The following is a 26723-nucleotide window of genomic DNA, read 5'->3' on the forward strand; positions in this document are numbered from 1 at the left end:
ATATGGACATGCAGTGCTGCACGGAGCCCCGCTGTAACTCAGAGAAGGCACGGAGGACTCTGAAACTTCTCCCAGCCCTTAGTCAACATGAGGGTGAGTAGATAATGAGTGAAATTTCAATTTTGGATGAACTATCCCTTTAAGTCATTGTCGAACATTGTCGAACCTGTCAAAATTTCTTAAATTAATTAATTCAGACTCAATATATTTTTTTTATGGCAAGGCAAGGCAAGGCAATTTATGGAATTCATGGAAAAGCAATACGGCACCCCTCTAAACGCCCCATGGGTATATTATTTTTGAAAAAATATAGCTTTTAACAAGCATTCTCCATATCCAACCCTAAATCATCACATTAACAAGTGTTTAGGCCTACGTGTTTTGAAAATATAGCCAAAGCACGCACATCCCAAAAACTGACGCTGGGTGCTGGACAAAAAAAGGTCAATGATGAAAAAAGGAAAAATCCGCACACCAGCAAAAGAAGGTTAAGAAGCAAAAGAAGCAAAAAAAAGTTAGTCTGAGGAAGGGTCTTTGAGCCCGAAACGTTACTCCCTTAGGCCTACATGTTTAAAATGTAAAATTTTGTCCACTACCAATTTTGCATGATTAATTGATATGGGTGAAAATCAAAATATGAAGCCTTAAGATTGAGGGGGTCGTTTTTTTTTCTCAAGAAACTTGAGAAAAATTTATTCAAACTTAATAATGAATGAACCCTGAATTTATTCAGTAATTTATTTTTCCACCAAGTACAATTAAGAAAGAGACTTATCAGAATGAACAGCCACAGGTAGCCTAATGCTGCCTCAATAATATACACGTGTTTCTATGTACAACCGTGTTTAACATGTATTTGTAGCATTAATTCCATGAACACATTGTTTCATACAGTTTTATACTCATACAAACTCACATTTTACAAGTGAAACTCATTTTCACTGTGTCGCGAAGAGTTGTTACAGTTCAATAACTGCAGCCTCACACACTGCTGCTGCCTTCAGTAACATTCCTGAGTTTACGTACACTCAAATCTTTCCTCTTGACAGAAATATCTGAGAATCTATGGCTACAAAAACTGCAACTGTATGTTTTTTCCCCTATATAGATTTCTATGTGTGTCTGTTTAAGAGCGTCTTGTTAGGAATTGTGGAGAGTGCAGAGTAACATCCTGGTAAAGAAGAACAAGAAGAGGGGGTGAAAAAGAAAGAGGAAGCCAGTTGCATCATGACGTGTCACATGGAAGCCACCAGTTATTTAACATAAAAGCTCTTCTTTAATTTAACCGTCACATATCATAGACAAGTGTTAACATGAACTCTGATACTTGGCTGAGTGCCGTGAGGTTTTGCTGGTGGAAAACGTCAATATAATATAATATTTTGTCCACTACCAATTTAAAACATACAAGAAACTTAAGAGAAAAATGCATTCAAACTTAAAAATGAATGAACCCTTAATTTATTTAGAAACAAAAGAATGAATATCCTTTATACAACCCACAACAATAAAAATGTAACGCATGCAAATCATTCTAATTGTATTGTAATAAGCCGTTACAGTTCAGCTCAACCAACAACTCTGCAGCCACAGGTAGCCTCATGCTGCCTCAATAACATACATGTGTTTCCAAGTACAACAGATTTGTAACATGTATTTGTAGCATTAATTCCATGAACACGTTGTTTTATACAATTTTAAAATCATACAAAATTAAACAAATATTTTACAAGTGAAACTAGGGCTGGGCGATATGAGAAAAAATCCTATCGCGATAATTTTTTTCATATCAGTCGATATCGATATATATCACGATAGGACTCAAGTCACTGTTTTTGTCAAGCCTAAATGTTCCATCATACTCACAAGTGAGATTTGAAGATATCAGAAGGTTATTTCTGATTTAAATATTTATTTTTCGTCAAACATTGAACATTTCAGATGTAATGATTAACATATAAAAGCAATGAGTAGCCTAATAACAGTTTCAGATAAATAAAACTGGTATTATATACAGTTAGTTTCAACCAAATAATTTGAATGGACAAGAGACATACAGGAGTGCTGATATACAGTACAACAGCACTGGGTCTTTTTACAGACATTATCACTCCGCTGTTCAGGCGTTCTTTAACATTACATCAGACAGGAGTTAGGTCAGACTAGAGCCAGGCTCCCCATACAGGAGCTGCTCCATCTCTCTGCTGCTGCTACAGTTATAAACGGACATGAAAATTAAAACCCGGACCTGACGTGACCCGTCTAATTAGCGATCATTCTCAGCCTAAACCCGGCTGAAAAAGAAAAAGGAAGAGAAATCGCCGCGGTTAGCGCTTGTTTCGCAAGTGGCCAGTGTTTAGGTCGGCACAGCTGAACAGTGTCGCTGTGGTGAGGAGCAGCAGCGGCGGCAGCAGCAGCCACACCGTGACAGCGTTCCCTTTGATGTGTGACGGCGAGCCGCTCCGACTGTCTGCTGTCTCCGTGGTTAAAGTTTAGGGTTGTTTACACCTACTATATTAGAGTTCAATCAATCGGGGTTAATGTAAACATGACGTACCACGTCTTTTCGCGGTCACTCGTCCTAGTTCTCCTCCATTTTTTCTTTCGAGGCAACACTCATTCTCTCTCTCTTTTTTACTGGCGATGCCCCGCTGCTGACGCCAGGCTGCAGCAGCCCAAACATTACCACGTGTTGTTGTGCTGTGTACAGTCCTCCTGTGCCGTGTCAATCTAACCTGGTTGGCTCAGCCAGTGGTTCAGCGCGGCGCAACTCTCGTTTTCATTGGCTGTTTCAAAACATGAATGAATGAAACCTATCGACTTTCTATCGACCACGTTTCATATTGCTATTGAGTAAAGTTATATTGCGATATATATCGTTATCGTTTTATCGCCCAGCCCTAAGTGAAACTCATTTTCACTGTGTAGCGAAGAGCTGTTACAGTGCTGCTGCCTTCAGTAACATTCCTGAGTTTACATACACTCAAGTTTCCTCTTGGCAGAACTATCTGAGAATTTATGGCTACAAAAACTGCAACTGTGTGTTTTTTCCCATGTGTGTCTGAAGATATTTCTTTTAAATAAATCTTTTTCCTACAGAGACTACATACAAATGATTTCTCTCCTCAACGGGATTTCATGTATCTTCTGAGAATCCCTGCTGTCGAATATGTACTCCCACACACGCTACAAACAAATTGTCTCACTTCTGTGTGGACTTTCTAGTGTTTCACGATCATCACGTTTATGGGATTTCATGTGCAACACTAAATTCCCTCGTGCCTCAAACTTTTTCCCACAAGTAGCACAATCAAATGCTTTCTCCTGTGTGGACTTTCACGTGGTTCTTAAGAGCTTCATGTCGGAAAAATATTTTCCCACAATCATTACAACTCAACACTTTCCCTCTTTTATGGGATTTCATGTGCAACCCAAAATTCTCCAGATCCATGAATGTTTCCCCACAAACACTGCAACCAAATGGTTCAACTTTTGAATGGACTCTTGTGTGGACCAAAAGATTTGTCTGCTGGGCGAATCTTTGTCCACAAATAGCACAACTAAATGGTTTGTCATCTGTATGGACTCTCAAGTGCATATTAAAAGTCCCCCGATGTCTAAATTTTTCACCACAGGTAGGACAGCTAAATGGCTCCTCTTTTGTATGGATTTGCATATGTCTAATAAGGTTCATTTTAACAGTAAATTGTTTACCACAGGTATCACAGTCAAATGGTTTCTCTCCTGTATGGAGTTTCATATGGTCTTTAAGATGACCTTTGCGTTTAAATTTCTTACCACAGGTATCGCAGTCAAATGGTTTCTCTCCTGTATGGAGTCTCATGTGGTCTTTAAGATGACTAAGATGTCCAAATTTTTTACCACAGGTAGCACAGTCATATGGTCTCTCTCCTGTATGGATATGCATATGTCTATTAAGGTTCATTTTAACAGTAAATTTTTTACCACAGATAGCACAGTCAAATGGTTTCTCTCCTGTATGGACTCTAATATGGTCTTTAAGATGACTATGACGTCTAAATTTTTTACCACAGGTAGCACAGTCATATGGTCTCTCTCCTGTATGGGTTCTCATGTGTGCCTTCAAATATGAGGGGGATTTAAATGTTTTCCCACACTCTGAGCAGTGGTGAGACTTCTTACCAGTGTTCCATTCTTCATCATTTACATGAACAGCTTTACTCTTCAAACCTGACTCAGGTGCTCTGGTTCCTCTCCAGTCATCATCACTGTCCTCAGCTTCAGAGGACAATTCTGAGACCTCATCATCTGTATCTGGTTGAAGATCTTCAGGTTGATCTGAGTTCCTGGCTGGTTCAGATCCTCCACAGTCGTCTCCATCAGCCTCCATCTGTTCAGCTGAGCTGCTGGATGGAGGCTCTGCCTCAGTTTGTCTTTGATGAGGTTGTAGGGACTGAGGTTTCTCCTCCTCATCCTCATCCTCACTCTTCACAATAACACATGTGAGGGGGAACTCTGGAGTGGTCAGTAGTTCTTCCTCTTCTTCTTTAACATGCAGACTCTCTGGGTTCTCCTCATCCAGACTAGTGGTTAACTCAGGAGGATCCTCTACTTTTATCATCAACAGCTGCTGATCACCTGCAGAAACAATGAAACACATCATGAACCAAGGCCGAAATTACCATATACATTCAGGGAGAGGAACATCCCCCCCAATATTCAGATATGCTCAAAATGTCCCCCCCAATATACAGTATAGCTAGCTGATTAAAAAATCCCATGTGTTAGTGCAGTGGTCACTCGCTGGAGGCAGTGATCCGCCAAGTATCGTCGGGTCTCCTGCCGCTGTTGACGTCGGCACAAGCGGACCTGTTGGTCCGAGTGGCCGCGGTCCAAGCGGACGTAGCGGAGCGCATTCGCGCATGGCCGGACATGCCCCCCCCATAGCAGAGGAAACGGGCCCTTGAATGGCTGGTCCAGACCCCTAGATTTAAAATATGAGGTTCGTTTTTGCTCCCCACTAGACCAGTTCTGAGTTCCCTTCATGTTCTTCTCAGAGTACACCAGAATGCTTACTTTATGTGTTAAAATCACAAAATTTTTCTGGGGGGGACTGACCTTTTTCACTCCTTCTGAGTTTGCAGGTGTAAGCTACAGTATGCATTTTCAGGTATATATATACACCTCCATAAAAAAGGACTAGTAGTAATAAAGTATTGTAGACTATTAGAATCTAACCAATGCCCTGAAGAGCCCTAAGCTGCATCAAAGCTTTCAGACTGAGATAGAAAATGTAAAGAAAGAGAAAAACAGTGAGTTGTTATTAGGGTCCGGGCAGCTAAGCTGCCAGGACACTATTGCATTCCTAGGAATTCTTCTTCTTCTTCTTTCAAGGAAGTCATACTTCCCATGAGCGAAAACTCACCAAACTTTACAGAAATGTCCAACCCCATGCCAGATTTACTCAACTCCAAGGACATGTGCATTTTGCCCAGGTCGGTAAATTCGGTTTTGAAAAAAGAAACAAAATAAAAGTCGTTTTTGTCTTTTTTGGCTGTGTGTGTAGGTAGGCTGTGTGCATGTCCCTTTAAGAGCCGTACTACGTGTTCAGCGTGTGTAGTCACGTGACTCCACTCCATCCAGTCTGTAACAGAAAGGGACAGAGCCGGTGACACACCGGCAGCAGCGCGGCGAGCGTGCTCGTCTGTACTGAGACTGTTGTTATTTTTTCACCTGAGTTCATGACACACACACCAGAGCAATGAGAAAACACCTCGCTGAAATGTCGGATTAAAAACGTGCAGCGTCGGCCGCCACCGTCACGTGATTTTGTCAACAGACCAGCGTGAAGGGAGTGACAAGAGATTAGACAGAAACGGACATGTGGCGTTAAGTGCTGAAATAACCACGCTGACGTTCTTTATTGATAAACAGATCAGCGCCGTCCAGCGAGTCGAGGCACTTGAAGAAGTTTACAAAGTGACGGTAGATTATTACTGTGCGTCTGCTCCGACCCCATTATGAAATATTGGCGGCGATAATAAAGAAGCAGCGGCAGCCACAACTAAATGTAGCGAAAACGTTCAAAAGTTGAAGCCTGGGGCTGCTGAGGTAGTCATCTGGTTGAGGAGGAAGAGCAGCTTGTTCCAAAAAGAAATGTTGTAGCCATGTGTGCTGCAATAATGTGTGCTTATCAGTTGTTCAATAACTCTAAACAACTAAAAGTATTTTATTTGTATTTTCTTAACATATTTTCAGGCAGTGTATAGTTTTAAAGTGGCACCTCTGTAAATGCAGCAGTTATAGCAAAAAAAAAATATATATATATATATATATATAGGCCTATATATAGCAATAAATAGGTCCAGAGGAGTCATGCTATCCGCGTGGGGGATCGTCCATTTATCGTTATCGAGGCAAACTGAACAATATATCGTGATATTGATTTTAGGCCATATCGCCCAGCCCTACCAATGTCCTTGTTTTAGACAGGGAGGACAGATGGTTTGAGAGAGGGGTGAAGGAAGCCATCTACAATCGTCCTCAAAATTATTCATACCCCTGTCAAATACAAGGTATTTCTTAATTTTGTCAGTCACAGATTAATATTTCAACTCAGATTTGATATGAATAGGACATGAGGGAAAGTCTGGAGCCATGACCAATTTATTTAAGTAAAGTTACATTTGTTTATTTGAATGTTGAACAAAAATGACCATGTCCAAAATTATTCATACCCCAGTGATACCAAGACAAAAGGCCTATGGAAGTTGGAACAAACCATTCTCTTTAAGGGTCTAAAGTGTTTACAATTATTTTCAATGTATCTGGGAGTTTTTTGACCAGTTTTCTGACTATAAAAGTTGACTATGTCATAAGCAAGTCAACTTTTATAGTCAGAAAACTGGTCAAAAGACCAGAGTGCTAAGTGAGGACACAGTGGAAATGCCAAAAAAGAAGGAAACGGATACAAAAAGGTCCCAGTGACTACTACTACTACCACCAAGGCTCAGTTCCTTCAGGACAGTCCTGGTAGTAGTCATTTTATAGTCCCAAGTGGTGTGACTATAAAAAGGCAAAGCCGGCAAGTTCATGGAACATGGTCCCTACTGCTTTGCCCATTTGTCACCAGGTAAAAGCCACATCTCTGTGCCCACACGTTTTTGTGCAGTGTCTGTTGTAGTGTCTGTCTTGATATAGTGACACCACCTGCACTCGGTTCCTTCAGGACAGCCTTGGTAGTAGTCCTTGGATTGTTTTCAACATCTTGCTTGATTTTTCTGACTAGCTGAGGTGACACTACTGACTTGTGACCGCATCCTTTGAGGATTTTTGAGGGTTTTCACTGTCTTAAATCGTTGGTACTTCTTGAAATTTTTGGTACTGCTTGATGATACTTTGCACCATTGACACTGGAACCTTCTTGTATCGCTTCCTTCTTTTTTTTTTGGGCATTTCCAATGTGTCCTCACTGAGCTCTCTGGTCTTTGCCATAGCAAGTCATGCGTTGACATGAAAATGACTGAAATGTCATAAGCAAGTCAACTTTTATGGTATGAAAACTGGTCAAAAAACTCACAGAAACATTGAAAAATAATTGTAAACACTTTAGACCCTTAAAGAGAATGGTTTGTTCGAACATCCTATGGCCTTTCGTCTTGGTATCACTGGGGAATGAATAATTTTGGACATGGTCATTTTTGTTCCACGTTCAAATAAACACCTTTAACAATGTAACTTTACTTAAATTGGTCATGGCTCCAGAGTTTCCCTCATGTCCTATTCATATCAAATCTGAGTTGAAATTCTAATCTGTGACTGACAAAATTAAGAAATTCCCTGTATTTGCCAGGGGTATGAATAATTGTGAGGATGATTGTATGTCCACTTAGAGAAACCTTCTCTAAACAGAGGTGGGGGCCTAAGACACAGTCTATCTGCCACCTACAATGCTGTCTTGGGAGCTCTCCCCAGGAAGTTTAAACCCCATACACACCTGGAGACACGTGACTCGTAGTCACATGACCCCCCTCCAGTTTCGGGGGGGTGTGGTCATGTGACTTTGGTTTCACTAGAAACCAATCACAGGACCACCCACTCTGGGTTTAAATACCTGGGTTTCTGGCATTAGTCTCAGAACTGAAGAAACCTCTTGGATGAGGGGTGAAACAAAGTCCAGTTTCTTTTTACTACAACTCCACAAGAATAAGTTGACCTGGATGACTGAGAACCTTCACGGACAAAATATCAGATGGTCTTCGAGTCACAGTAGATGTTTAACAAATACATATCAGAATGTTACCTCTTTTTACATCTTCCTGCACGACAGTGAATGGCTTACTCAATTTGTGAAGCCACTGTTGAAATGCCACTTATCAATTAGCTCAGTGCGATGGACAGTGGTGTTTGGTTCCAGAGGTTACGGGTTCACTCCTCAACTGATGCAAAGTGAACATTACAAGGTCAACTGTTCTGTCTTCCTATTCTCCTGTTTGTTGTTCAGAATTTGCCTAAATTTGCCAAAAAATAGGCCAGACCAGACCCATCGCTGCGCAGCAGCTATAATTCGTCATTCCGCCAAAAGAGTGCCATTTGCTCATTGTAACTCTTAAAAATTAAACTTAATTTTTCATTCCATTTCAGTATAGAATTTTTTAATATACACATTTACTCATTCAAAATGAGTAGTGGTCGATCTCAGGCTACTTTATTTAATTTATTGCTGCTTTTATAATTGCATTTTTTAAGAAAAAGTAACAGCAATTAGGGTAACAGCAATGAGTTTTTAGCATAAAATCAGCAATTGTGTGAAATCTAGCCTAATAGCATCTATACTAATAGCTTGAGCACACAGAGCACATTCTTAGGATTTAACTGAATATTTTACTTTTGATATCAACAAACACTGTCTAGAGATAATTTAGGTAACAGGAATGAGTTTTAAGAGTGACGGACCCTGACATAGCTACAATATCATTCAATTTCAGGAAAAATAAATTACAGAATTTAATGTTGGTCTTCCCATGACTTTCAAAAGACCTAAATGATGTCACTTCCAGCAGAACATGTCACTGGTGGAATGTTCCAAAACTTTTAGAGTGTAGGATGGAAAACCTGGGGACGGGACTAAAATGTGAATTTTAACCAAAATATAATTAGGTTTTAATTTAAAAAATGTTATATAAGTGTAGATATAATATAAAGTCACACTAATATGCAAAAAAAATGAGATTTTAGAAGGATTTTATTCATAATGCATTGTGGTAAACTATAGCGTTTGGCTCTGGGGACATGCAACAAAGGCTATGTTTCAGTGCTTTGAAAGCCTTTTTATAGTAATTAAAAATTATATATCTTTAATTTCTACAGTGATTCATGTGTATGGTGCTTTGTTTATTAATTAAATGCAATTTATATTATATTATTACATGTTTTTATACATTTAATATGCTGGGGACAGAAATTGCACTCTTTTGGTGGAATCGCCCGTAGAACTTGTTGAGTGTGTTCGTCATGCCACGTTTTAACCATAGACTGTAAAAAGAAGGTTTTAACGCAACTGGCGGTTAAATCCTGCATTAAAAACTAATGTGCAAAACCCTTATCATAAAATTTGATACTCTTATTTTTCCACAAGCCGGGACTTTGAGGTCCATGGATTTAAAAAAAAAAAAAAAAAACTGAATCACCGACCTGTTTTGTTGAGAACGACTCGAGGCTGCAGGAGAACATCCAGCATGTTCCTCTGCCGCTCGATCTCCTGTCTGAAGCCCAAAGCCTCCGCCTCGTAGCCGGCTACGACTTTGTCCACGGCCGCGAAGATTTCCTGGGAGGCGGCGGTGAGTCTCTCGGTAACGAATCCTCTCAGAAACTCTACCGGAGACATTTTACTCAAACACTCGGTTGCTCCCGCCGAATCACTCTATTGTTTCCCAAACCCGCTTATTGCTCCTCCTCTTCCTCCTTCTGCTTCTTCTTTGTTGTTGTTGTTTCCGGAAGTGTAGACTCGTCCAGGCGTGTTACTGCCCTCTACTGGACAGTCTTTCTTCACTCTTTCTTTTCTGTGGGGTTCAAGAGGCTTGAAATAATTGTAAGAATTATTCAGTCATTCATTAAAAGAATAGTTCACCCAAAATTCAAATTTCACTCATTACGCAACGGCAAAAAGAGAAAACACAACACAAAAAGAGAAAACACAACGGCAAAAAGAGAAAACACAACAGCAAAAGAGAAAACACAACGGCAAAAGAGAAAACACAACACAAAAAGAGAAAACACAACGGCAAAAAGAGAAAACACAACACAAAAAGAGAAAACAACACAAAAAGAGAAAACACAACGGCAAAAGAGAAAACACAACACAAAAAGAGAAAACACAACGGCAAAAAGAGAAAACACAACACAAAAAGAGAAAACACAACGGCAAAAGAGAAAACACAACGGCAAAAGAGAAAACACAACACAAAAAGAGAAAACACAACACAAAAAGAGAAAACACAACACAAAAAGAGAAAACACAACGGCAAATCAGAAAACAGAACAACAAAACAGAAAACACAACGACAAATCAGAAAACACAAAAGCGAAACATTTTGGGCAACACATAGCGGCCTCTGTGCTAGTCCCGCTTGTCTGGCGCGCTGGCGGTGTTGTCTTTCCGGTTCAAAGCACGGACCAGTTCTTTTGTCCAATCAGCAACGATTCATGTCGCCCGAGGGTACCTACCTTTTCCGGTTTGGTTAATGTCGTTGTGTTTTCTCTTTCTGTGTTGTGTTTTCTCTTTTTGTGTTGTGTTTTCTCTTTTTCCATTGTATTTTCTCTTTTTGTCTTGTGTTTTCTCTTTTTGTGTTGTGTTTTCTCTTTTGTCGTTGTTGTCTGATTTGCCGTTGTGTTTTGCACTTCAGGGCCACCCCCCCCCCTCCCTCATGTGGATGTAGTGTATTATACACCTTAACTTTTTACCACATGGACTAAGGGCTGGGAGAAGTTTCAGAGTCCTCCGTGGCTTCTCTGAGTTACAGGGGGTCTCGGCGTAGCAGTGCATGTCAATATAATGGTTGCAAATGGATACCAACTGTCTTTATAACAAAGACACACCAAAAAACATCCAAATACCTCCATACTGCTCGTATGTAATATCCGTCTTGTATTGAAGCCCCGAAATGTGAAATTGTTCAGAAAAAAATTAAATAAGTCTATATTTCAAGCTTGTTTGCAGCGCATTTCGGGGCGTCAATACAAGACGGACATTACGAGCACTATGAAGGCTTTTGGATGTTTTTTGGTGTGTCTTTTTGTTACGAAGAAAAGTGGTATCCATTTGCAACCATCATATGGACATGCAGTGCTGCACGGAGCCCCGCTGTAACTCAGAGAAGGCACGGAGGACTCTAAAACTTCTCCCAGCCCTTAGTCAGCTTGAGGGTGAGTAGATAATGAGTGAAATTTCAATTTTGGATGAACTATCCCTTTAAGTCATTGTCGAACCTGTCAAAATTTCTTAAATTAATTAATTCAGACTCAATATATTTTTTTTATGGCAAGGCAAGGCAATTTATGGAATTCATGGAAAAGCAATACGGCACCCCTCTAAACGCCCCATGGGTATATTATTTTTGAAAAAATATAGCTTTTAACAAGCATTCTCCATATCCAACCCTAAATCATCACATTAACAAGTGTTTAGGCCTACGTGTTTTGAAAATATAGACAAAGCACGCACATCCCAAAAACTGACGCTGGGTGCTGGACAAAAAAAGGTCAATGATGAAAAAAGGAAAAATCCGCACACCAGCAAAAGAAGGTTAAGAAGCAAAAGAAGCAAAAAAAAGTTAGTCTGAGGAAGGGTCTTTGAGCCCGAAACGTTACTCCCTTAGGCCTACATGTTTAAAATGTAAAAATTTGTCCACTACCAATTTTGCATGATTAATTGATATGGGTGAAAATCAAAATATGAAGCCTTAAGATTGAGGGGGTCGTTTTTTTTTCTCAAGAAACTTGAGAAAAATTTATTAAAACTTAATAATGAATGAACCCTGAATTTATTCAGTAATTTATTTTTCCACCAAGTACAATAAAGAAAGAGACTTATCAGAATGAACAGCCACAGGTAGCCTAATGCTGTCTCAATAATATACACGTGTTTCTATGTACAACCGTGTTTAACATGTATTTGTAGCATTAATTCCATGAACACATTGTTTCATACAGTTTTATACTCATACAAACTCACATTTTACAAGTGAAACTCATTTTCAGTGTGTCGTGAAGAGTTGTTACAGTTCAATAACTGCAGCCTCACACACTGCTGCTGCCTTCAGTAACATTCCTGAGTTTACGTACACTCATACCTTTCCTCTTGACAGAAATATCTGAGAATCTATGGCTACAAAAACTGCAACTGTATGTTTTTTCCCCTATATAGATTTCTATGTGTGTCTGTTTAAGAGCGTCTTGTTAGGAATTGTGGAGAGTGCAGAGTAACATCCTGGTAAAGAAGAACAAGAAGAGGGGGTGAAAAAGAAAGAGGAAGCCAGTTGCATCATGACGTGTCACATGGAAGCCACCAGTTATTTAACATAAAAGCTCTTCTTTAATTTAACCGTCACATATCATAGACAAGTGTTAACATAAACTCTAATACTTGGCTGAGTGCCGTGAGGTTTTGCTGGTGGAAAACGTCAATATAATATAATATTTTGTCCACTACCAATTTAAAACATACAAGAAACTTAAGAGAAAAATGCATTCAAACTTAAAAATGAATGAACCCTTAATTTATTTAGTAACAAAAGAATGAATATCCTTTATACAACCCACAACAATAAAAATGTAACGCATGCAAATCATTCTAATTGTATTGTAATAAGATGTTACAGTTCAGCTCAACCAACAACTCTGCAGCCACAGGTAGCCTCATGCTGCCTCAATAACATACATGTGTTTCCATGTACAACAGATTTGTAACATGTATTTGTAGCATTAATTCCATGAACACGTTGTTTTATACAATTTTAAAATCATACAAAATTAAACAAATATTTTACATGTGAAACTCATTTTCACTGTGTAGCGAAGAGCTGTTACAGTGCTGCTGCCTTCAGTAACATTCCTGAGTTTACATACACTCAAGTTTCCTCTTGGCAGAACTATCTGAGAATTTATGGCTACAAAAACTGCAACTGTGTGTTTTTTCCCATGTGTGTCTGAAGATATTTCTTTTAAATAAATCTTTTTCCTACAGAGACAACATACAAATGATTTCTCTCCTCAACGGGATTTCATGTATCTTCTGAGAATTCCTGCTGTCGAATATGTACTCCCACACACGCTACAAACAAATTGTTTCACTTCTGTGTGGACTTTCTAGTGTTTCACGATCATCACGTTTATGGGATTTCATGTGCAACATTCCCTCGTGCCTCAAACTTTTTCCCACAAGTAGCACAATCAAATGCTTTCTCCTGTGTGGACTTTCACGTGGTTCTTAAGAGCTTCATGTCGGAAAAATATTTTCCCACAATCATTACAACTCAACACTTTCCCTCTTTTATGGGATTTCATGTGCAACCCAAAATTCTCCAGATCCATGAATGTTTCCCCACAAACACTGCAACCAAATGGTTCAACTTTTGAATGGACTCTTGTGTGGACCAAAAGATTTGTCTGCTGGGCGAATCTTTGTCCACAAATAGCACAACTAAATGGTTTGTCATCTATGGACTCTCAAGTGCATATTAAAAGTCCCTCGATGTCTAAATTTTTTACCACAGGTAGGACAGTCAAATGGTTTCTCTCCTGTATGGAGTCTCATATGGTCTTTAAGATGACTATGATGTGTAAATTTTTTACCACAGGTAGCACAGTCATATGGTCTCTCTCCTGTATGGATTTGCATATGTCTATTAAGGTTCATTTTAACAGTAAATTTTTTACCACAGATAGCACAGTCAAATGGTTTCTCTCCTGTATGGACTCTAATATGGTCTTTAAGATGACTATGACGTCTAAATTTTTTACCACAGGTAGCACAGTCATATGCTCTCTCTCCTGTATGGGTTCTCATGTGTGCCTTCAAATATGAGGGGGATTTAAATGTTTTCCCACACTCTGAGCAGTGGTGAGACTTCTTACCAGTGTTCCATTCTTCATCATTTACATGAACAGCTTTACTCTTCAAACCTGACTCAGGTGCTCTGGTTTCTCTCCAGTCATCATCACTGTCCTCAGCTTCAGAGGACAATTCTGAGACCTCATCATCTGTATCTGGTTGAAGATCTTCAGGTTGATCTGAGTTCCTGGCTGGTTCAGATCCTCCACAGTCGTCTCCATCAGCCTCCATCTGTTCAGCTGAACTGCTGGATGGAGGCTCTGCCTCAGTTTGTCTTTGATGAGGTTGTAGGGACTGAGGTTTCTCCTCCTCATCCTCATCCTCACTCTTCACAATAACACATGTGAGGGGGAACTCTGGAGTGGTCAGTAGTTCTTCCTCTTCTTCTTTAACATGCAGACTCTCTGGGTTCTCCTCATCCAGACTAGTGGTTAACTCAGGAGGATCCTCTACTTTTATCATCAACAGCTGCTGATCACCTGCAGAAACAATGAAACACATCATGAACCAAGGCCGAAATTACCATATACATTCAGGGAGAGGAACATCCCCCCCAATATTCAGATATGCTCAAAATGTCCCCCCCAATATACAGTATAGCTAGCTGATTAAAAAATCCCATGTGTTAGTGCAGTGGTCACTCGCTGGAGGCAGTGATCCGCCAAGTATCGTCGGGTCTCCTGCCGCTGTTGACGTCGGCACAAGCGGACCTGTTGGTCCGAGTGGCCGCGGTCCGAGCGGACGTAGCGGAGCGCATTCGCGCATGGCCAGACATGCCCCCCCCATAGCAGAGGAAACGGGCCCTTGAATGGCTGGTCCAGACCCCTAGATTTAAAATATGAGGTTCGTTTTTGCTCCCCACTAGACCAGTTCTGAGTTCCCTTCATGTTCTTCTCAGAGTACACCAGAATGCTTACTTTATGTGTTAAAATCACAAAATTTTTCTGGGGGGGACTGACCTTTTTCACTCCTTCTGAGTTTGCAGGTGTAAGCTACAGTATGCATTTTCAGGTATATATATACACCTCCATAAAAAAGGACTAGTAGTAATAAAGTATTGTAGACTATTAGAATCTAACCAATGCCCTGAAGAGCCCTAAGCTGCATCAAAGCTTTCAGACTGAGATAGAAAATGTAAAGAAAGAGAAAAACAGTGAGTTGTTATTAGGGTCCGGGCAGCTAAGCTGCCAGGACACTATTGCATTCCTAGGAATTCTTCTTCTTCTTCTTTCAAGGAAGTCATACTTCCCATGAGCGAAAACTCACCAAACTTTACAGAAATGTCCAACCCCATGCCAGATTTACTCAACTCCAAGGACATGTGCATTTTGCCCAGGTCGGTAAATTCGGTTTTGAAAAAAGAAACAAAATAAAAGTCGTTTTTGTCTTTTTTGGCTGTGTGTGTAGGTAGGCTGTGTGCATGTCCCTTTAAGAGCCGTACTACGTGTTCAGCGTGTGTAGTCACGTGACTCCACTCCATCCAGTCTGTAACAGAAAGGGACAGAGCCGGTGACACCGGCAGCAGCGCGGCGAGCGTGCTCGTCTGTACTGAGACTGTTGTTATTTTTTCACCTGAGTTCATGACACACACACCAGAGCAATGAGAAAACACCTCGCTGAAATGTCGGATTAAAAATGTGCAGCATCGGCCGCCACCGTCACGTGATTTTGTCAACAGACCAGCGTGAAGGGAGTGACAAGAGATTAGACAGAAACGGACATGTGGCGTTAAGTGCTGAAATAACCACGCTGACGTTCTTTATTGATAAACAGATCAGCGCCGTCCAGCGAGTCGAGGCACTTGAAGAAGTTTACAAAGTGACGGTAGATTATTACTGTGCGTCTGCTCCGACCCCATTATGAAATATTGGCGGCGATAATTAAGAAGCAGCGGCAGCCACAACTAAATGTAGCGAAAACGTTCAAAAGTTGAAGCCTGGGGCTGCTGAGGTAAGTCATCTGGTTGAGGAGGAAGAGCAGCTTGTTCCAAAAAGAAATGTTGTAGCCATGTGCTGCAATAATGTGTGCTTATCAGTTGTTCAATAACTCTAAACAACTAAAAGTATTTTATTTGTATTTTCTTAACATATTTTCAGGCAGTGTATAGTTTTAAAGTGGCACCTCTGTAAATACAGCAGTTATAGCAAAAAAAAAAAAATATATATATATATATATAGGCCTATATATAGCAATAAATAGGTCCAGAGGAGTCATGCTATCCGCGTGGGGGATCGTCCATTTATCGTTATCGAGGCAAACTGAACAATATATCGTGATATTGATTTTAGGCCATATCGCCCAGCCCTACCAATGTCCTTGTTTTAGACAGGGAGGACAGATGGTTTGAGAGAGGGGTGAAGGAAGCCATCTACAATCGTCCTCAAAATTATTCATACCCCTGTCAAATACAAGGTATTTCTTAATTTTGTCAGTCACAGATTAATATTTCAACTCAGATTTGATATGAATAGGACATGAGGGAAAGTCTGGAGCCATGACCAATTTATTTAAGTAAAGTTACATTTGTTTATTTGAATGTTGAACAAAAATGACCATGTCCAAAATTATTCATACCCCAGTGATACCAAGACAAAAGGCCTATGGAAGTTGGAACAAACCATTCTCTTTAAGGGTCTAAAGTGTTTACAATTATTTTCAATGTATCTGGGAGTTTTTTGACCAGTTTTCTGACTATAAAAGTTGACTATGTCATAAGCAAGTCAACTTTTATAGTCAGAAAACTGGTCAAAAGACCAGAGTGCTAAGTGAGGACACAGTGGAAATGCCAAAAAAGAAGGAAACGGATACAAAAAGGTCCCAGTGACTACTACTACTACCACCAAGGCTCAGTTCCTTCAGGACAGTCCTGGTAGTAGTCATTTTATAGTCCCAAGTGGTGTGACTATAAAAAGGCAAAGCCGGCAAGTTCATGGAACATGGTCCCTACTGCTTTGCCCATTTGTCACCAGGTAAAAGCCACATCTCTGTGCCCACACGTTTTTGTGCAGTGTCTGTTGTAGTGTCTGCCTTAATATAGTGACACCACCTGCACTCGGTTCCTTCAGGACAGCCTTGGTAGTAGTCCTTGGATTGTTTTCAACATCTTGCTTGATTTTTCTGACTAGCTGAGGTGACACTACTGACTTGTGACCGCATCCTTTGAGGATTTTTGAGGGTTTTCACTGTCTTAAATCGTTGGTACTTCTTGAAATTTTTGGTACTGCTTGATGATACTTTGCACCATTGACACTGGAACCTTCTTGTATCGCTTCCTTCTTTTTTTTTTGGGCATTTCCAATGTGTCCTCACTGAGCTCTCTGGTCTTTGCCATAGCAAGTCATGCGTTGACATGAAAATGACTGAAATGTCATAAGCAAGTCAACTTTTATGGTATGAAAACTGGTCAAAAAACTCACAGAAACATTGAAAAATAATTGTAAACACTTTAGACCCTTAAAGAGAATGGTTTGTTCGAACATCCTATGGCCTTTCGTCTTGGTATCACTGGGGAATGAATAATTTTGGACATGGTCATTTTTGTTCCACGTTCAAATAAACACCTTTAACAATGTAACTTTACTTAAATTGGTCATGGCTCCAGAGTTTCCCTCATGTCCTATTCATATCAAATCTGAGTTGAAATTCTAATCTGTGACTGACAAAATTAAGAAATTCCCTGTATTTGCCAGGGGTATGAATAATTGTGAGGATGATTGTATGTCCACTTAGAGAAACCTTCTCTAAACAGAGGTGGGGGCCTAAGACACAGTCTATCTGCCACCTACAATGCTGTCTTGGGAGCTCTCCCCAGGAAGTTTAAACCCCATACACACCTGGAGACACGTGACTCGTAGTCACATGGCCCCCCTCCAGTTTCGGGGGGGGTGTGGTCATGTGACTTTGGTTTCACTAGAAACCAATCACAGGACCACCCACTCTGGGTTTAAATACCTGGGTTTCTGGCATTAGTCTCAGAACTGAAGAAACCTCTTGGATGAGGGGTGAAACAAAGTCCAGTTTCTTTTTACTACAACTCCACAAGAATAAGTTGACCTGGATGACTGAGAACCTTCACGGACAAAATATCAGATGGTCTTCGAGTCACAGTAGATGTTTAACAAATACATATCAGAATGTTACCTCTTTTTACATCTTCCTGCACGACAGTGAATGGCTTACTCAATTTGTGAAGCCACTGTTGAAATGCCACTTATCAATTAGCTCAGTGCGATGGACAGTGGTGTTTGGTTCCAGAGGTTACGGGTTCACTCCTCAACTGATGCAAAGTGAACATTACAAGGTCAACTGTTCTGTCTTCCTATTCTCCTGTTTGTTGTTCAGAATTTGCCTAAATTTGCCAAAAAATAGGCCAGACCAGACCCATCGCTGCGCAGCAGCTATAATTCGTCATTCCGCCAAAAGAGTGCCATTTGCTCATTGTAACTCTTAAAAATTAAACTTAATTTTTCATTCCATTTCAGTATAGAATTTTTTAATATACACATTTACTCATTCAAAATGAGTAGTGGTCGATCTCAGGCTACTTTATTTAATTTATTGCTGCTTTTATAATTGCATTTTTTAAGAAAAAGTAACAGCAATTAGGGTAACAGCAATGAGTTTTTAGCATAAAATCAGCAATTGTGTGAAATCTAGCCTAATAGCATCTATATTAATAGCTTGAGCACACAGAGCACATTCTTAGGATTTAACTGAATATTTTACTTTTGATATCAACAAACACTGTCTAGAGATAATTTAGGTAACAGGAATGAGTTTTAAGAGTGACGGACCCTGACATAGCTGCAATATCATTCAATTTCAGGAAAAATAAATTACAGAATTTAATGTTGGTCTTCCCATGACTTTCAAAAGACCTAAATGATGTCACTTCCAGCAGAACATGTCACTGGTGGAATGTTCCAAAACTTTTAGAGTGTAGGATGGAAAACCTGGGGACGGGACTAAAATGTGAATTTTAACCAAAATATAATTAGGTTTTAATTTAAAAAATGTTATATAAGTGTAGATATAATATAAAGTCACACTAATATGCAAAAAAAATGAGATTTTAGAAGGATTTTATTCATAATGCATTGTGGTAAACTATAGCGTTTGGCTCTGGGGACATGCAACAAAGGCTATGTTTCAGTGCTTTGAAAGCCTTTTTATAGTAATTAAAAATTATATATCTTTAATTTCTACAGTGATTCATGTGTATGGTGCTTTGTTTATTAATTAAATGCAATTTATATTATATTATTACATGTTTTTATACATTTAATATGCTGGGGACAGAAATGGCACTCTTTTGGTGGAATCGCCCAGAACTTGTTGAGTGTGTTCGTCATGCCACGTTTTAACCATAGACTGTAAAAAGAAGGTTTTAACGCAACTGGCGGTTAAATCCTGCATTAAAAACTAATGTGCAAAACCCTTATCATAAAATTTGATACTCTTATTTCTCTACAAGCCGGGACTTAGAGGTCCATGGATTTAAAAAAAAAAAAAAAAAAACTGAATCACCGACCTGTTTTGTTGAGAAAGACTCGAGGCTGCAGGAGAACATCCAGCATGTTCCTCTGCCGCTCGATCTCCTGTCTGAAGCCCAAAGCCTCCGCCTCGTAGCCGGCTACGACTCTGTCCACGGCCGCGAAGATTTCCTGGGAGGCGGCGGTGAGTCTCTCGGTAACGAATCCTCTCAGAAACTCTACCGGAGACATTTTACTCAAGCGCTCGGTTGCTCCCGCCGAATGACTCTATTGTTTCCCAAACCCGCTTATTGCTCCTCCTCTTCCTCCTTCTGCTTCTTCTTTGTTGTTGTTGTTTCCGGAAGTGTAGATTCGTCCAGGCGTGTTACTGCCCTCTACTGGACAGTCTTTCTTCACTCTTTCTTTTCTGTGGGGTTCAAGAGGCTTGAAATAATTGTAAGAAGTCATTCATTAAAAGAATAGTTCACCCAAAATTCTAATTTCACTCAAAAGAGAAAACACAACACAAAAAGAGAAAACACAACGGCAAAAAGAGAAAACACAACAGCAAAAGAGAAAACACAACGGCAAAAGAGAAAACACAACACAAAAAGAGAAAACACAACGGCAAAAAGAGAAAACACAACACAAAAAGAGAAAACAACACAAAAAGAGAAAACACAACGGCAAAAGAGAAAACACAACACAAAAAGAGAAAACACAACGGCAAAAAGAGAAAACACAACACAAAAAGAGAAAACACAACGGCAAAAGAGAAAACACAACGGCAAAAGAGAAAACACAACACAAAAAGAGAAAACACAACACAAAAAGAGAAAACACAACGGCAAAAGAGAAAACACAACACAAAAAGAGAAAACACAACACAAAAAGAGAAAACACAACGGCAAATCAGAAAACAGAACAACAAAACAGAAAACACAACGACAAATCAGAAAACACAAAAGCGAAACATTTTGGGCAACACATAGCGGCCTCTGTGCTAGTCCCGCTTGTCTGGCGCGCTGGCGGTGTTGTCTTTCCGGTTCAAAGCACAGACCAGTTCTTTTGTCCAATCAGCAACGATTCATGTCGCCCGAGGGTACCTACCTTTTCCGGTTTGGTTAATGTCGTTGTGTTTTCTCTTTCTGTGTTGTGTTTTCTCTTTTTGTGTTGTGTTTTCTCTTTTTCCATTGTATTTTCTCTTTTTGTCTTGTGTTTTCTCTTTTTGTCTTGTGTTTTCTCTTTTGTCGTTGTTGTCTGATTTGCCGTTGTGTTTTGCACTTCAGGGCCACCCCCCCCCCTCCCTCATGTGGATGTAGTGTATTATACACCTTAACTTTTTACCACATGGACTAAGGGCTGGGAGAAGTTTCAGAGTCCTCCGTGGAGATTGTTTCTTGGTATCGTTTTCCCTGCTGACTTTCCAGCCACTCTCTGTTTTCATTCACCAATGACGACGTTAAAGGGATAGTTCACCCAAAATTGAAATTTCTCATCTCATTATCTCCTCCCCCTCATGTGGACTAAGGGCTGGGAGAAGTTTCAGAGTCCTCCGTGGCTTCTCTGAGTTACAGGGGGTCTCGGCGTAGCAGTGCATGTCAATATAATGGTTGCAAATGGATACCAACTGTCTTTATAACAAAGACACACCAAAAAACATCCAAATACCTCCATACTGCTCGTATGTAATATCCGTCTTGTATTGAAGCCCCGAAATGTGAAATTGTTCAGAAAAAAATTAAATAAGTCTATATTTCAAGCTTGTTTGCAGCGCATTTCGGGGCGTCAATACAAGACGGACATTACGAGCACTATGAAGGCTTTTGGATGTTTTTTGGTGTGTCTTTTTGTTACGAAGAAAAGTGGTATCCATTTGCAACCATCATATGGACATGCAGTGCTGCACGGAGCCCCGCTGTAACTCAGAGAAGGCACGGAGGACTCTGAAACTTCTCCCAGCCCTTAGTCAACATGAGGGTGAGTAGATAATGAGTGAAATTTCAATTTTGGATGAACTATCCCTTTAAGTCATTGTCGAACATTGTCGAACCTGTCAAAATTTCTTAAATTAATTAATTCAGACTCAATATATTTTTTTTATGGCAAGGCAAGGCAATTTATGGAATTCATGGAAAAGCAATACGGCACCCCTCTAAACGCCCCATGGGTATATTATTTTTGAAAAAATATAGCTTTTAACAAGCATTCTCCATATCCAACCCTAAATCATCACATTAACAAGTGTTTAGGCCTACGTGTTTTGAAAATATAGACAAAGCACGCACATCCCAAAAACTGACGCTGGGTGCTGGACAAAAAAAGGTCAATGATGAAAAAAGGAAAAATCCGCACACCAGCAAAAGAAGGTTAAGAAGCAAAAGAAGCAAAAAAAAGTTAGTCTGAGGAAGGGTCTTTGAGCCCGAAACGTTACTCCCTTAGGCCTACATGTTTAAAATGTAAAATTTTGTCCACTACCAATTTTGCATGATTAATTGATATGGGTGAAAATCAAAATATGAAGCCTTAAGATTGAGGGGGTCGTTTTTTTTTCTCAAGAAACTTGAGAAAAATTTATTAAAACTTAATAATGAATGAACCCTGAATTTATTCAGTAATTTATTTTTCCACCAAGTACAATAAAGAAAGAGACTTATCAGAATGAACAGCCACAGGTAGCCTAATGCTGTCTCAATAATATACACGTGTTTCTATGTACAACCGTGTTTAACATGTATTTGTAGCATTAATTCCATGAACACATTGTTTCATACAGTTTTATACTCATACAAACTCACATTTTACAAGTGAAACTCATTTTCACTGTGTCGTGAAGAGTTGTTACAGTTCAATAACTGCAGCCTCACACACTGCTGCTGCCTTCAGTAACATTCCTGAGTTTACGTACACTCATACCTTTCCTCTTGACAGAAATATCTGAGAATCTATGGCTACAAAAACTGCAACTGTATGTTTTTTCCCCTATATAGATTTCTATGTGTGTCTGTTTAAGAGCGTCTTGTTAGGAATTGTGGAGAGTGCAGAGTAACATCCTGGTAAAGAAGAACAAGAAGAGGGGGTGAAAAAGAAAGAGGAAGCCAGTTGCATCATGACGTGTCACATGGAAGCCACCAGTTATTTAACATAAAAGCTCTTCTTTAATTTAACCGTCACATATCATAGACAAGTGTTAACATAAACTCTAATACTTGGCTGAGTGCCGTGACGTTTTGCTGGTGGAAAACGTCAATATAATATAATATTTTGTCCACTACCAATTTAAAACATACAAGAAACTTAAGAGAAAAATGCATTCAAACTTAAAAATGAATGAACCCTTAATTTATTTAGTAACAAAAGAATGAATATCCTTTATACAACCCACAACAATAAAAATGTAACGCATGCAAATCATTCTAATTGTATTGTAATAAGCTGTTACAGTTCAGCTCAACCAACAACTCTGCAGCCACAGGTAGCCTCATGCTGCCTCAATAACATACATGTGTTTCCATGTACAACAGATTTGTAACATGTATTTGTAGCATTAATTCCATGAACACGTTGTTTTATACAATTTTAAAATCATACAAAATTAAACAAATATTTTACAAGTGAAACTCATTTTCACTGTGTAGCGAAGAGCTGTTACAGTGCTGCTGCCTTCAGTAACATTCCTGAGTTTACATACACTCAAGTTTCCTCTTGGCAGAACTATCTGAGAATTTATGGCTACAAAAACTGCAACTGTGTGTTTTTTCCCATGTGTGTCTGAAGATATTTCTTTTAAATAAATCTTTTTCCTACAGAGACTACATACAAATGATTTCTCTCCTCAACGGGATTTCATTTATCTTCTGAGAATCCCTGCTGTCGAATGTGTACTCCCACACACGCTACAAACAAATTGTCTCACTTCTGTGTGGACTTTGTGTTTCAAGATCATCACGTTTATGGGATTTCATGTGCAACACTAAATTCCCTCGTGCCTCAAACTTTTTCCCACAAGTAGCACAATCAAATGCTTTCTCCTGTGTGGACTTTCACGTGGTTCTTAAGAGCTTCATGTCGGAAAAATATTTTCCCACAATCATTACAACTCAACACTTTCCCTCTTTTATGGGATTTCATGTGCAACCCAAAATTCTCCAGATCCATGAATGTTTCCCCACAAACACTGCAACCAAATGGTTCAACTTTTGAATGGACTCTTGTGTGGACCAAAAGATTTGTCTGCTGGGCGAATCTTTGTCCACAAATAGCACAACTAAATGGTTTGTCATCTGTATGGACTCTCAAGTGCATATTAAAAGTCCCCCGATGTCTAAATTTTTCACCACAGGTAGGACAGCTAAATGGCTCCTCTTTTGTATGGATTTGCATATGTCTAATAAGGTTCATTTTAACAGTAAATTGTTTACCACAGGTATCACAGTCAAATGGTTTCTCTCCTGTATGGAGTTTCATATGGTCTTTAAGATGACCTTTGCGTTTAAATTTCTTACCACAGGTATCGCAGTCAAATGGTTTCTCTCCTGTATGGAGTCTCATGTGGTCTTTAAGATGACCTTTACGTATGAATTTTTTACCACAGGTATCACAGTCAAATGGTTTCTCCCCTGTATGGATTCTCATGTGGACTTCTAGTTTCCCTTTATATGTAAATGATTTCCCACAGAAAGTGCAGTCAAATGGTTTCTCTCCTGTGTGGAGTCTTATATGGTCTTTAAGATACCCTTTACGCATAAATGTTTTCCCACAGAAAGCACATTCAAATGGTTTCTCTCCTGTATGGAGTTTCATATGGTTTTTAAGATGACCCTTATGTCTAAATTTTTTACCACAGGTAGCACAGTCAAATGGTTTCTCTCCTGTATGGAGTCTCATATGGTCTTTAAGATGACTTTTATGTCTAAATTTTTTACCACATGTAGCACAGTCAAATGGTTTCTCTCCTGTGTGGACTCTCATGTGTGTCTTCAAAAACCAGGCTGTGCCAAATGTTTTCCCACACTCTGAGCAGCAGTGAGACTTCTTACCAGTCTTGCATTCTTCATCACTCACATGAACAGCTTTACTGTTCAAACCTGACTCAGGTGTTCTGGTTTCCCTCCCGTCATCATCACTGTCTTCAGTCTCAGAGGACGACTCTGAGACCTCATCATCTGTATCTGGTTGAAGATCTTCAGGTTGATCTGATTTCTTGGCTGGTTCAGATCCTCCACAGTCGTCTCCATCAGCCTCCATCTGTGCAGCTGAGCTGCTGGATGGAGGCTCTGCCTCAGTTTGTCTTTGATGAGGTTGTGATGACTGAGGTTCCTCCTCCTCATCCTCATCCTCACTCTTCACTTGAACACATGTGATGGGGAACTCTGGAGTGGTCAATAGTTCTTCCTCTTCTTCTTTAATATGTAGACTCTCTGGGTTTTCCTGATCCAGACCAGTGGTCAACTCAGGAGGATCCTCTACTTTAACAATCAACAGCTGATCACCTGCAGAAACAATGAAATAGACATTATGAACAACAGTGTGTTCAACCTGTATTTTCTCACAATCTGGTCAATGATTTCAATTTACGTACTATTCTGTGGTAGAACTTCAGACTGTGGTTCCTCCACAATGCAGATCCTGAGGCCTCCTCCCTTCTCTTCCTCAGCATGGTGGAGGCTCCTGCTGTGCTTCACATCTGCACATAGGACAGAGATTAAATCATCATGATTTCATGACATAAAAATGTGTGATATACGAGTGCAATCAATAGTATTGGTACTCATAGAACTTGTTGAGTGGGTCCAACATTTCCTATTAATGACGCCTAAATCCTTTATTAGAAACATATCTGTAAATATCCCTGATCTGATATCTGCAGACATCCCCCACCATTGCCTGGTGGCAACCCCCGAACCCGGTGGTGGACACCGGAAGTAAGGGATGCCATCAAGCTGAAGAAGGGGTCCTTTCGAGCCTGGTTGGGTCAGGGGACTCCCTAGGCAGCTGACGGGTCTGGGAGAAGTTCGGGGAGGCCATGGAGGAGGACTACCAGTCGGCCTCGAAAAAATTCTGGCAAACTGTCCGGCGCCTCAGAAGGAGGAAGCAGTACTCCTCCAACACTGTTTCCAGTGGAGGAGGGGAGCTGTTGACCACGACTGGGGGACATAGTCCGGCAGTGGAAGGAATACTTCGAGGATCTCCTCAATCCTACCGTCATGCCTTCCGTAGAGGAAGCAGAGGCTGACTCAGAGGTTGATTCATTCATCACCCGAGGTAGTTCGGAAGCTCCTCAGTGGCAAGGCAGCGTACCTAAAGTCTCTGGATGTTGTGGGGCTGTCGTGGCTGACACGCCTCTGCAGCATCGCTTGGTCCCTCTTTTAAAGAAGGGGGACCAGAGGGTGTGTTCCAACTATCGGGGGATCACACTTTTCAGCCTCCAACTATCAAGGGATCACACTTCTCATCCTCCCCGGAAAAGTCTATTCCAGGGTATTGGAGAGGAGAATTCAACCAATAGTCAAACCTCAGATTCAGGGGGAACAATGCAGTTTTCGTCCTGGCCGTGGAACGCTCGACCAGCTCTATACCCTCCGCAGGGTGCTTGAGGGTTCATGGGAGTTTGCCCAACCAGTCCACATGTGTTTTGTAGACCCGGAGAAGGTTTTCAACTGTGTCCGTCATGGAATTCTGTGGGAGGTGCTCCGGGAGTATGGAGTCAGAGGCCCTTTACTAAGGGCTGTACGGTCCCTGTACGACCGGAGCAGGAGCTTGGTTCACATTGCCGGCATTAAAGGACAATTCCAGGCAAATTCAACTCGGGGGTGTATGTTCCTATTATTTTAGGTCTAAAAGAAGGAATCTGAAAGTTTTCAGTTTAATTGCTCCTGTTTTGCGGTAGTTGTGTCTGTCCCCGCGTCGCCACGGCAGCAATGAATGGGAGCGGATGCAAGTTCCACTGCTTAGGCTGTTAACATCCCTCAAAGCCGCAATTTTTTTCCACAGACAGCATCAGATGGCTACTCAAACATGCACCGAGAAGTTTATTTACTTCAAGCAATCCGACATGTTTGTAAAACTCGATCTAATTCAAAGTCTCCCAGAGTCTCGCGCAAGACCCAAGTTGCCGTGCTGGTGTGTTCAGGTGCAGTGTGAGCTACCGTTTGTGTCAT

General features: G+C 40.3%; 2 protein-coding genes and 1 pseudogene across 3 annotated transcripts in view; all 3 read right to left on the reverse strand.

Moving 5' to 3' along the window:
- Window positions 1–26723, reverse strand: part of LOC146968489 (uncharacterized) — a 90965-nt gene that overhangs the window by 26631 nt on the left and 37611 nt on the right. The window contains exon 2 of the mRNA XM_085759239.1: window positions 25145–25249. Coding sequence (XP_085615365.1) covers window positions 25145–25249 — 105 coding nt within the window. The remainder of the gene's footprint in view (window positions 1–25144; window positions 25250–26723) is intronic.
- Window positions 3309–4898, reverse strand: LOC146968490 (uncharacterized). Its single transcript, XM_085760365.1, has 3 exons — window positions 4787–4898; window positions 3432–4620; window positions 3309–3354 (listed from the first exon to the last, which is right to left on the reverse strand). Exons 1-3 carry the CDS (start codon window positions 4896–4898, stop codon window positions 3348–3350), a joined length of 1308 nt encoding a protein of 435 aa, XP_085616491.1. The 3' UTR covers window positions 3309–3347.
- On the reverse strand, window positions 13403–19815 carry LOC146968491 (uncharacterized; annotated as a pseudogene). The gene is made up of 2 exons (XR_015034330.1): window positions 19623–19815; window positions 13403–14571 (listed from the first exon to the last, which is right to left on the reverse strand). The product of XR_015034330.1 is annotated as an uncharacterized LOC146968491 (transcript).

This window comes from Trachurus japonicus, chromosome 18 (assembly GCF_045865225.1).
Source record: "Trachurus japonicus isolate A0001 chromosome 18, Traja_1.0".
Lineage (NCBI taxonomy): Eukaryota > Metazoa > Chordata > Actinopteri > Carangiformes > Carangidae > Trachurus > Trachurus japonicus.

What these genes read in the sequence shown, in the direction of transcription:
- LOC146968490 (XM_085760365.1), bottom strand. Translation starts at nt 4,898, where the DNA reads ATGCGCTCCGCTACGTCCGCTTGGACCGCGGCCACTCGGACCAACAGG. An exon ending in TTGGCGGATCACTGCCTCCA is followed by an intron (nt 4,621 to 4,786) that starts GCGAGTGACCAC and finishes TTGTTTCTGCAG; the next exon opens with GTGATCAGCAGCTGTTGATG.